The following is an 11,265-nucleotide window of genomic DNA, read 5'->3' on the forward strand; positions in this document are numbered from 1 at the left end:
AGTTATGTAGAAAAAAAAAACTGCCCGATACATTACAGGGCAATGAGCCTACTTGAATCCTTGTTTTTTAAGAACAGTTACGTACTTAATGTGTGCTGAATGCATATTCGCCATGTGTTATTGCCTATAAATCATCCGCGTGTCTGTGTGAAGGATGTTTGCTGCCCGTTGCCTTCGGGCAAACAAACCTTTTTCCAACTACAACTTTCCGTAGAAGTATTTTGCCCTTGTTACGAAGATTTCTTACGTATTCTGAGGGATATTATTCGTGCTACGACCTAAGAACAATTTTACTTATAATCTATTAATTATAACGTTATGAAAGAAATTTGCCGTCGCAGCTACATGATGAGAAATAGTCCTATAGTTTTTTTCATCCAGGAGATCAATAAGAACGTGCAAGGGCACAATCTGGACAAAATTCTGATTTATTATTTGCTATGCTGTCATTTTTAGATGGATGACGCGGAACACAATATATAAGGATTTGGGCCCAGGAGGCACTCAAATTCAGAGAACTTATGACGTACTTGTGCCTCGTGAATTCGTCAGTCATTTGCACCCGATCATCTGCTGGTTTGGACTGTTCACATAACTACGCAATGATTTTGGGAGGTGCACATATTCGAGACAGTACGATAGCGCGAGAAATGTCTGAAATATGGCGCTGATGACTACGATGTCCACCTTCCAGAAGTGTTAGGATTCAAAAACATGGAAAGATTCACTAGTCAGTACTCTAGATAAGTAAGAGAGGTGTAGAGTATTGGTGAAAAAAACAAATGAGGGCAGACATTGATAGAACTAGAGTCATTTCAAGCGTACGTAGTGATACAATACAGTGATCGCGATCAGATAAGCAAAAGGCCACGTGGCTATAGATGTAGTGAAGTCTCATTAAACCAAGCCGCCTAGGTGACTGTTTGTCGCTTCCTTGTTTCAAAGGGGATGTCAATAAGCATCATCATCATCTTGTCGCATGCGCAACACGCAAATGTTCATGTCAATTAGTACTAATTGTCTCGATATGCTACACATGGTAACGTATCCACACACTTGCAATGTCTGCAACTTGCGTTATTTACGTATACGCTGAACATTTACATTGCTCACAAATTCGTGCCACTTCAAGCGGTGTGAACGGGTGTTGGCACGTTGAGGCGTTCTTCCTCAACAAGATCCTTGGAGTAGAATCGTAATGTGAAAAATCTATACCGTAATAACATCATATTATTCAGCACAAATAAAACACACAGTTCAGGCTACGCAGGTTAGTTAGAAAAATGGGATCTGAACAAGAAGAAATTTCTATGTCCTTAATTATATCAAGTTTTCTTTTTTTTTTTGTAGTGTACCTTAGCTCTGTACGAGGCCCTTGGCGCAAGTCTTGGTTAAAGCGGACGATGAACGGGAGCCAAAGCATAAGGTCCTAAAGATAAAGCATTACTCAACAAAAAACGAATACAAAGCACGAATATTTGGAGACGAATGTCTGACGCTCCTGGCATCAAACAGCACTTTCCCCTTTTGCAAGCCGCACAATATCTCTTTCGCAGCAGCGTGCGTCTTAGCTTGCCATATCACGCACAGAGGCAAAGCTTCAGAGAATGTGTCGAAGTCAGGGGTATTGAGGAAGGGGGGTTAGTAAGGCCGAGTGCAAGGTGCTGGCGGAAAGGTTGAGAGCGGGGGATCGGCGCTTCTCAGACCTTAACAGTTGGTGGACAGAATATTTTTTTGTTCATATTGTTGTTTAAGCGCTCAGAGTTATCCCTCCATAGGAGATCGAAAGTCGGGGCTCAGATCAGTCAGAATACAAGTACAGAAAGATGGCAAATTATAATCACGCTTCATATAAAGCCGGCTTATCGCCGTTGTCGAAAACGGGAACAACAGGTGCTCTTAGACTAAAGTGGTAAAACTGTAAAATGTAGTGAAAAGAAGTTTGGAAATGAACGCCGTAAAGATCAGCAAAGGCGACGACCGATAATAATGGAGAACGAGTCGAAACGCCGGCGCAAGGCAAGAGGCGAAGTCAGTAAAAAGACAGTAAAAAAAAGAAAATAACTGTATAGGAAGCGCATTCTTAAAATGCGTATTTTGCCAGCCTATTGGAACAGACAGATTGAATTGGAAAGACTGCGAGGTTTACCAGAGGGGAAGAGCCGGTTTTCTACCCTATTCTTCAGGGAAAGAGGAGGGGGAGGTAAAAAGACAGGTTACGTGGGGAGATAGAGGAATAAAAAGAGGACATTCAAAGAAGGGGCACTGCAGTACGAGAAAAGAAATAAGGAGCTCTTAGATAATGCAAAATAAGAAGAAAGGATCGAGTTCACCACATTCTTTCGAAGCTACTCGGGCGCAATAGCGAATCATCTTCGACTCTTTGCTTACTTCCATAGGATAACTTCAGGTGTATTTGTTGTCTGAACGTGTGCACATAATACAACGGCACTTTCGTCGAGCGCACCCGCCGTGGTTGCTCAGTGGCTATGGTGTTAGGCTGCTGAGCACGAGGTCGCGGGATCGAATCCCGGCCACGGTGGCCGCATTTCGATGGGGGCGAAATGCGAAAAACACCCGTGTACTTAGATTTAGGTGCACTTTAAAGAAACCCAGGTGGTCAAAATTTCCGGAGTCCTCCACTACGGTGTGCCTCATAATTAGAAAGTGGTTTTGGCACGTAAAACCCCATAATTAAATTAATTAATTCGTCGAGCGCTTACTGCAATTCCCGAGTCCTTTTTCTTTTATCGTGGTCGAAACACTGACAACTTTTTTGCCCCAGAGAGCGCTTCTTACAGCTGAGTGATATAAATGAGCTTTCCTGTATCTATTTCGCAAAGTAATAGTCCCTTTCATCAGGCATCTTTCGTATACTGTGTGTTAAAGGAGACATGAACAATCGCCGTAACTCCATAGACATCCCGTTGCTATGCAGGGGGGGGGGGGTAAAATAACTGTACATTGTTTGTAGTTTACGCAATACGCATGTAAAGCATTACAAAGTAACCTATTTTTCTTCCATTGCTTGTTTAAAATGCGTAGGAGAAGCACTGATGAACAGGAGGGTGAAGATAATGAAGTGACTCGTTTATAATTTCGCTTAGTATTTTGTTTTTAGCTGCACTTTTAGGATAGTGGGCTCTTCAGTAATCAAATTTTGCAATTTTCCCAAATAATAAACAACATTTTGTCTCCTACGAACATGTCTAATCTGATGTCGTGGGTGTTAAACTTGCTCTCTGCAACTTACTCTAGTAGATATCATAGCGGAGTACCTTATGGTGCAGGTTTATTGTTTAAATATCTTTTAAGATATAGAAAATAAATGGAGACTGAAAATCTTACTCTATACATATACCAAAGTATTAAATTTGATGTTGTGCTCTTGAACTGCTCGTACATTTCGTGTATAAAAAGCGTGGAGGGGGGCGGACAGTTTTTGATACACTTTGAAATAACGTAATAGTTCGCTGTCTAAATTGATGTTACGGTCTAAGCATATCCGAATAACCTAGAAAATTAAAGTTAAGCCCTGTGCATTTTTACCTGTACAATTACTGGTCAAAATACATAACCTGGCTACGGCTCACATACCATATAGTTCAAGGGCGATAATCGCTGTCTTTATTTCCTCAGCAGACTTTGTTTTTGGCAGGACGTACTCGCTAATAAAATATACACACTATTTGAAAGCACAGTTTTGTGCTCTCACGAAGCATTTTGGTGTAGGAGCTAGTTCAGGAATATAGGCTCATAAACGTCTCGCCGCAGGATCGTGCTACCTAGTTCCAGATTTTTTTCACTTACGCCATAGCCGGCTACAGCTCACAATGTACGAGTCCACTCGCTGTATAAACTTTGTCCATCAACAAATACTTTGTGTCCTTTTATGTTCACGCGGCTCTAGTGGCCACGAGTGTGCACGGGAGCGATAGCGTAGGTGCGAAGTTCGCTTGCACCACCGTGCCGGTGCACCACATACTTTCGGTAACGATCTGGGGAAGTTTCCAGCAGAAAAGGCTTCCCTGGATTCACCACCTCTTCTTTGCTGCATATTGTGAATGCCTAAATCTGTAGTGAAAGTAAAGAGAAACAATTTCTGGTGTAGTGTTGCAGGTCACGGGCACAGCCGTCAAAATAAAGTTGGACAAAAGAAATATGCTTTTACAACAACGCAGTTAGCACAGCCGATTGAACAGACATAATAGAAAGAAGAAAAATGTTAGTTACATCACCGTTCTGCAGCCGTTAATGTAGAACGTACGAAACGAACAAAAACGCGACTATATTGAAACCAAGAAAATAAGATATAGCACACATCAAAACGGGACAAGTACCAAGAAATATGACAAAATAGGAACAGGTCTCTTGTTATGGCAATTTTAGCCATCGTTCTATCCCAATATTGTAGCCAGAGAGAGAGAGAGAGAGAGAGCAAATGATAAATGAAAGGTAGGGAGGTTAACCAGGACTGAGCCCGGTTGGCTACCCTACACTGGGGAAAGGGAAACGGGGACGGAAAGATTAAAGAAAGAAGAGAAAGTCCACCGGGGATATCGTTCAGTCACTCAGTCCGGATCACAGACGCTGACTCAATCCTGTATCTTTCAAATATCGCAGCAGCGCTTTTGTGGCCTTTTGTAGCTGCGATATGCGAGGCCATGGTCCCAAGATCTTGTTCAAGGTGAACGGTTTTCTATCTAACTGGTTGAGAGCTGTGCAGAGATCTTGTCTTTCATTTTCAAATGATGGGCAGTAGCACAGTAAATGGTCTATAGTTTCTTCGACACCGCAGGCATTGCACTCGGCGCTATCAGCTATTCCAATTAAAAACGTATATGCATTCGTGAATGCGACGCCCAAGCGTAAGCGGCACAGCATTGTTTCCTCATTACGCGGAAGCCCTGATAACAGCCGCAGTTGCATAGATGGATCGAGGGAATGCAATCGATGTTGAGAATTTCGCTTGAGCATTATGGAAAGAATAAACGCAACCCAAGTGCGCCAGGTGGCATTAATTAATAAAGCACGAAGAAATTATGCAGTAAAATAACAAGCATACGACCGGCCTTTCAGAAAAAGGGCACATTATTATTCTTCAATAAATGGGCATCTGTTTTAAAGAAGTATTCGTAATATATACGTGCGCTCAGAATGCAGCCTTACAACGCAAAATTTTGTTTCAATGTTTTCTTCAAGCTCATTGGCTTAGTTCCTCCCTGTTTTTACTTTCCATCACGAGTCTTTCTAAGCTACCAGGAACTGAGTAGTGATGCGCCTTTAGGACATCTTCTCGGCCCATGCCTTTGAGGCCGTACAGAAATCCAATGACTGACATGTATTAGGAAAAGTCATTTCTTACTACTTCGAAGTAGCTATACGAGGTCACGTAATAAAAATGCAGGCAATTACATGCACAGTTCCTTTCTTTCTTTTTTGGCACTCGAAGTACACGTTTTCCTTCGTTCCAACCACCTGTGCTCTTCGCACGTCATTTAAATTCACTGTTTAATGAATGCTTCAGCTAGTTGAAGTGAATTGAGGTTGCGGCTTCATCAAAAGGTACATTCGAGTTAGTGAGCTGCATTTGAGGCAGCTAGAGTTTGTTTTGTTCTATTCATTGTCTTACAATTATATTTTTCAGATTTCAAGAAAGATGCTTCTTCATAACACCTTGAAAATTTCTTTATTCCGTAGTGTGGAACGGCGACAAATGTGAGCCCAACAATTGATTTCGTCTAAATGGAAAGGAAAACATAATTTGTAATGGCAGGATTAAACATACCTGCACTTTTATTAGGGCTGCTGCCTATTAATGCCGCTGCGATCGTGGCATCGAAATAGGGATGTTTTCGTAGAATAGTTCCACAAAAACAAACAAGGACAGGGCACATGACTGGGAGAAGGCTCGAAGCTAGAGATGAGATAAGGCTCAAAGTAATAAGCAGCCTACGTACAAGTAAGTCACAAACACATAAGGAAATTAAAATTATAACATAAAGAAAAAGCAAAAAAGAATGACCCTAGAGTCCCCCAAAAGTCACTTCTTATTCTTTTCTGTGCTGGTACCGGCGAAAAAAGTTACATGAACAGAAGCATAGAATAGAAGCAAATAAAGGAGAGAATAAAGTCCAAAGGGCACCGATTTCTCCTCACGTGCTGATAGCTTTCCCTAAGCCCTGCGGCCTTCTGAGATTACGCGTTCGCGGGCTTTAAGGATATCGATGAGTGTCTCGCACGCTTCCTTCTCTCTATTTTTGGTATTTTGTTGTTATTTCTTTTCATTTGGGGGGAGGGGGCGGAAAGTGGACAGATGCTACAACTACATATATGAAGGATAATATTCTGTAGGTACTTTCCTCAACACGGTCCAAGAAGGAACTTTTATCCCTCTTCTTATTCTCACTTATTTGTTCCGCTCATTTCTCTTAATTTCTTTCAATTTCTTTCTTTTGCTTAAGCATGTCTTTTTTTTCTTTTGTGGTAGTTTCTCAACATTTGAAAGCACTATTGCTTATACAGTAGTATAATTTCTTCCTTTTCTTTATTTAGTTTTTCCTAGCACACTCGGCTCTTGCAAATGTTGATATCATGGCGGCATATCTTTCATCCCTTTTTCCTATCTTTGCTTTAACTCCAACTTTAGCTTTTGCACGTCAGACCACGCTTTAAATCAAATTTTACAACGTTCATTAAAAATTGATAGTTGCCACCCTTTCCCTTTACTTCAAGAAGCTCGCCTTAAATCGTCGATTTTCCTTTCCTATACCTTTTATCTTGGTTCATCTCAACTCTGCACGAACCCTTGCGAGCACTACCATGAAATGTACTCTTTGCTGTTCAATGGGATGGCCCAAAATGTGCACCCAATAGGAGAAAGAGGTTGCAAAGTTTAGCATTGTCATTACGGCTTGGTATTTCTGAAAGCTTCACCTTGAATTACTCATATTTTGGCTTTCCGCTTTGGCCGTTAACCATGACTGATAGTGACCTACCTGGTGTATGGAAGTGATTTATAACTGCATATGTAAAAGAAACAAATACGAAGCAGGCGCTTCATTCAATCTCACAAGAACAGCCCCGCACGCCCGTTTCCGGCAGCAGGCGTTTGCTGTGGTGCGGTAGCACGGACCCGAGCACGGGTGCTTGGGCACTCCCGCTTGTAGCTGTGCGCGGCTTAGCCGTGTCCTGCGAAGAGGGGATTCTGTTGGTTCAGCCAATCCCAGGTGTTCGGACCTCTATGACCCCCCGCCAGAGGCAACACACCTCCTTGGGCCCCGATTCACGTAGACTTCTCCCGACATCCCCCGACTACCGACTTCCCCCAACTCACACGGGGGAAGTCGGTAGTTGTCTGTTCCTGCACTTCTCTCCAACGTTCGGCTTTCTCGCTTACTTTCCATATTTCCCGTCTTCTCCTACCTTCCTCTTAATTCCAACTTTTCCAGGTAGCAAGGGCTAACCTAGTCTATTTTGTCCAAACTTAGATATGGTATATTAGGTTATGGTATATTAGGTATACTAGGCTAAAGGCAAACGTTTGCCTTTAGCCGTGTACCCTTAGACAATCTGTATATTGTCTTAAATAAATAAGCCAAGAAAGAAAGAAAGAATGAGAGAAACAAAGAAAGAAAGAAAGGTTATAGCAGCTACGTACAGCTGGCGTCTGCGTTTCTTTCGGGTCCCGTAGCGTCCCAATTTTGGGCTTGGTGGTGGGCGGCTGCCCTAGCTGCCGAAAACAAAAAGGTTTTACGTCTAAGATGTCATTCCCCCGAATTCATTCGCCCGAAGTTTCTTCGGTGCGTCCTCTTTTAGAAAGAGGACGCACCGAAGAAACATTCCAGCTTTCAGCCAGCGCAAAGAAACTTTCCCTCGCTTTCATGTCATACATAGCCAACGTCCCGAAAAGACAGTCATAGCTATCTCACCTTTCACTGATACACTAGGTGCTGGCTACAAAGGGGCGCCAATGAGCAGTGGCGACCTTCTTTCGAAGTCCGCGACACTACACAGCAAAGAAAACACTCGAATCTCGTAGCATTCCTTAAGATGCCATTCATGGTTACCCCCCATCGATTACTGAACACAAGTAAATGAGTCATCTCTGATGAAGATCCCTTGAGCCTGAGTGAGGAAGAACTCCTGGAGAGCTGTAACGAACACAATGTGATCTAAGTGCAAAGGATAAAGATCAAGCCGGACAACCCGCATATTCCAACTAAACATCTGACCCTCAGCCTTGCGTCGAGCGTACTACCGAAAACCCTAGAAAAATGATATAGCAAAATTCGAGTCAGTCCTCACGTCTCAAATCCCCGAAGACGTTTCAAGTGTCAGAGATATGGCCATGGTTCATAAAGCTGCGAAGGCCCACTGACCTGTGCGAAATGTGCGAACAGGAACACGCATCCGACAACTGTAGCGGTACGCTTCATCACCCCAATTGTGATGGTGGACACCCAGCATACTCTCGAACTTGCCCTACATGGAAAAAAGAAAAAGGCATAATTACACTGAAAATTAAGGGAAGCATTTCGCTTCAAGAATCACGAAAACGTGCTTGTCTGTTCCCCGCCTCAGGGTATGCTGATGCGGCGCGCAAGGCGGCGACGTCGCAGCCCACTCCTCCGTCAGTCTGGCCCGCAAAGAGTGTGGCTTCAGCTGTGCCACCAGCCCCCTTGTCGACAGCAGCCAGCGCTGCTTCACCGTCCGCGAAGGAGGGCTCATCGAACTCCTGGCAGGTAGACTCCAGAGTCTCGTCTCTCGAGGTGAGGCCCACAGCGCTCGCAAGAGCGCTTGTCCAGCGCCCCACAAGGGGCGATGAATATAACAACCATTGAGACGGCGCAGTCAGCGCCTAACGAGCGGCAGGATTCTCTCGACCGCTTTGAAAAAGACAAAGCTCACGTCACGACACCTGGAAAGGGCCCGTGAGCTAATCTTCGTCTCCTACGCCCACAGCACAAACACTTTTGTCATCATGGAGACACAAATGCCACAATTGAATGTTAGACAACTTCTTCACAACCTTGGCGACATTACAGAGCTGCTAACAAAGCATCACCCAAAGTTGCTGTATGTTCAAGCGACACATCCGGAACCCACACGTGCACAAACTTTCGTCGTCAGTATACCGTCTCTAGTAAAGACGAAGACGACGCTGTCGCATCGTCCGGTGGTGTAGCAGCAGTTGCTAAGAAGTCGTTGGCTTGTCGACATGTGGCCCTTCAAACGGCCCTTGAGGGATGTCATTCCGGGCTATTTTATTTAACACACTGCTCACTGTATGCTCCATTTATACACCCCCGAATCATCGTCTCCAAAAACTTTTATAACCACATTGACCAGCTTCCGGAGTCTCCTGTTGGGAGACTCCTGTTGTGACACAAGAGGGCGACTCATTGAATATTTTCTTTTCACCTGTGTTGCATGCCTATCTAATAACGAGCCCACCTATTGCAACTTCGAACATAACTCACATTCGTCAATAGACCTAGCGATCGGCTGTGCCTCTCTTCTGCCTGACCTGGAATGAAATGACATGAGCAATCCTTTTAAATGCGACGATTTCCCTGTATGTCTAACTTTATAATACAGCCTGGCAACCCTTCCCATATTCCTCGATGGAAATTAGCATTTACTGACTAGGAGCATTTAAAAAAATCAAGTTATTTATCACAAGATAAATAACATGTAACAAGTTATCGCCGAATAAAGCTGACAAGTAAGTTGCCTTCGCAAGTTGTTTGAAAAATTATGAATAAATCGTTGCCTTCTACATTGCGTTGAATCGAACAAAATTATTGAACCGTGCCAATGCCGATTTAGAGAAGGCCGATCGATAACCGGCCACCTCACACATGTTTAGGCCAGTATTCGTGACGCTTCTGTCGATAAACAGTCTTTTTATCCATTTTTCTTGACATGAAAAAGGCCTTCGATACCACGTGGTGCTATGGAATCCTCCTAGACCTGACGCGAGTGGGTATGAGGTGGAACATGCTTAACGTTATCGAGAGTTACCTCTCTAGTCGTACTTTCCGCGTAAAAATAGGCAACACACTCTCGCGTTCATTTATGCAGGAAACTGGGGCACCCCAGGGAGGCGTTCTCTGCTGTACGTTTTTTATTGTGAAGATTAGCACACTTCGTTATTCCCTACCTCCAGCCATTTTCTATTCGGTTTACGTAGATGGCGTACAGATAGGTTTTAAATCCGGTAGCCTTGCAGTTTGCGACCTACAAGTCATGCTTGGGCTAAAGAAAGTATCCAAGTGGGCAGACGAAAATGGGTTTAAGATCAATCCAGATAAGAGCACCTGTGTCGCTTTTTCAAGAAAGAGAGAACTGCCCCCTGTTCCCACTATCCAACTGCAAGGGCAGCTCATGCCTGTGAACAAAGAACAAATTCCTTGCTGCCACACTCGATTTTCAACTGTTTCCTCCCCCACATCAGATACCTCAAGACCAAATGCCTGAAAACAATGAACATACTGAAAATCCTTTCCCACGCCAACTAGGGCAGTGGCAGAAGACGCTTATTGAATCTCTGTAAGTCTTGTATGATCGCGTCTAGACTACGGGGCTGTAGTGCATCAATCTGCTACATCGAGTGCCCTAAAAATGATTAATCATGTTCATCATTTCGGCATACGCTTCGCTACAGTAGCTTTCAGAACTAGCCCAGTAGAAAATCTCTATGTGGAATCTCTATGAACAAGCGAGAGAAATTTAACAAACTGACACCATGCATGACGCGTGATGTTCTACATGAGAAGCGCGAAACCAAACGATAAAAAAGGAGCGAGTGCAACCTTGACTAATCAAGATACTACAGGAGAACCTGGCACATTCAGTGCGTGATTCCAAAAACCACTATTTCAGCAGGTCTATGCCAAACTTTATAAAGAACACGCCCGAAAAGTTCTGGAATTACATAAGTGAAAAAAGCCCATTCTGCCTCGGATATCATTCAATGGTTCCATAATCACTGACCAGGGAGCCACTGCGCATCATTTCAATACCTATTTTCACAGCGTCTTCTCAAATGTCAATCCATGCACGCCTACAGCCGCACGGTCTAATGATCCAGAATTAAATTTTGTTTCTCATGCCGGGTTATTTTCAATGTTACTGAACTTAAAAACCCAAAGAACATGTGGGCCAGACAACGTTCCGAACATTTGTCTTCGACGTTATGCTGGATGAGTTGCAAAGTTTTAGTGTGCGATGTTTGAAGCATGTTTGCGAACTGGGAAATTG

The 11,265-nt window shown here is 43.5% G+C and overlaps 1 protein-coding gene across 5 annotated transcripts in view; it reads right to left on the bottom strand.

Moving 5' to 3' along the window:
• Positions 1-11,265, bottom strand: part of LOC142582403 (sodium-coupled monocarboxylate transporter 1-like) — a 127,192-nt gene that overhangs the window by 16,585 nt on the left and 99,342 nt on the right. For 3 of the 5 annotated variants that reach the window (XM_075692090.1, XM_075692088.1, XM_075692086.1), the window contains 2 exons: positions 8,382-8,484; positions 7,661-7,732 (listed from right to left, as the gene is read on the bottom strand). The exons of 1 other annotated variant lie outside the window; for it this stretch is intronic. In XM_075692090.1, coding sequence (XP_075548205.1) covers positions 7,661-7,732; positions 8,382-8,484 — 175 coding nt within the window. The remainder of the gene's footprint in view (positions 1-7,660; positions 7,733-8,381; positions 8,485-11,265) is intronic. One more of the 5 variants, XM_075692087.1, reaches the window with a different exon arrangement.

The sequence above is a fragment of the Dermacentor variabilis genome, chromosome 5, assembly GCF_050947875.1.
Source record: "Dermacentor variabilis isolate Ectoservices chromosome 5, ASM5094787v1, whole genome shotgun sequence".
Taxonomy (NCBI): domain Eukaryota; kingdom Metazoa; phylum Arthropoda; class Arachnida; order Ixodida; family Ixodidae; genus Dermacentor; species Dermacentor variabilis.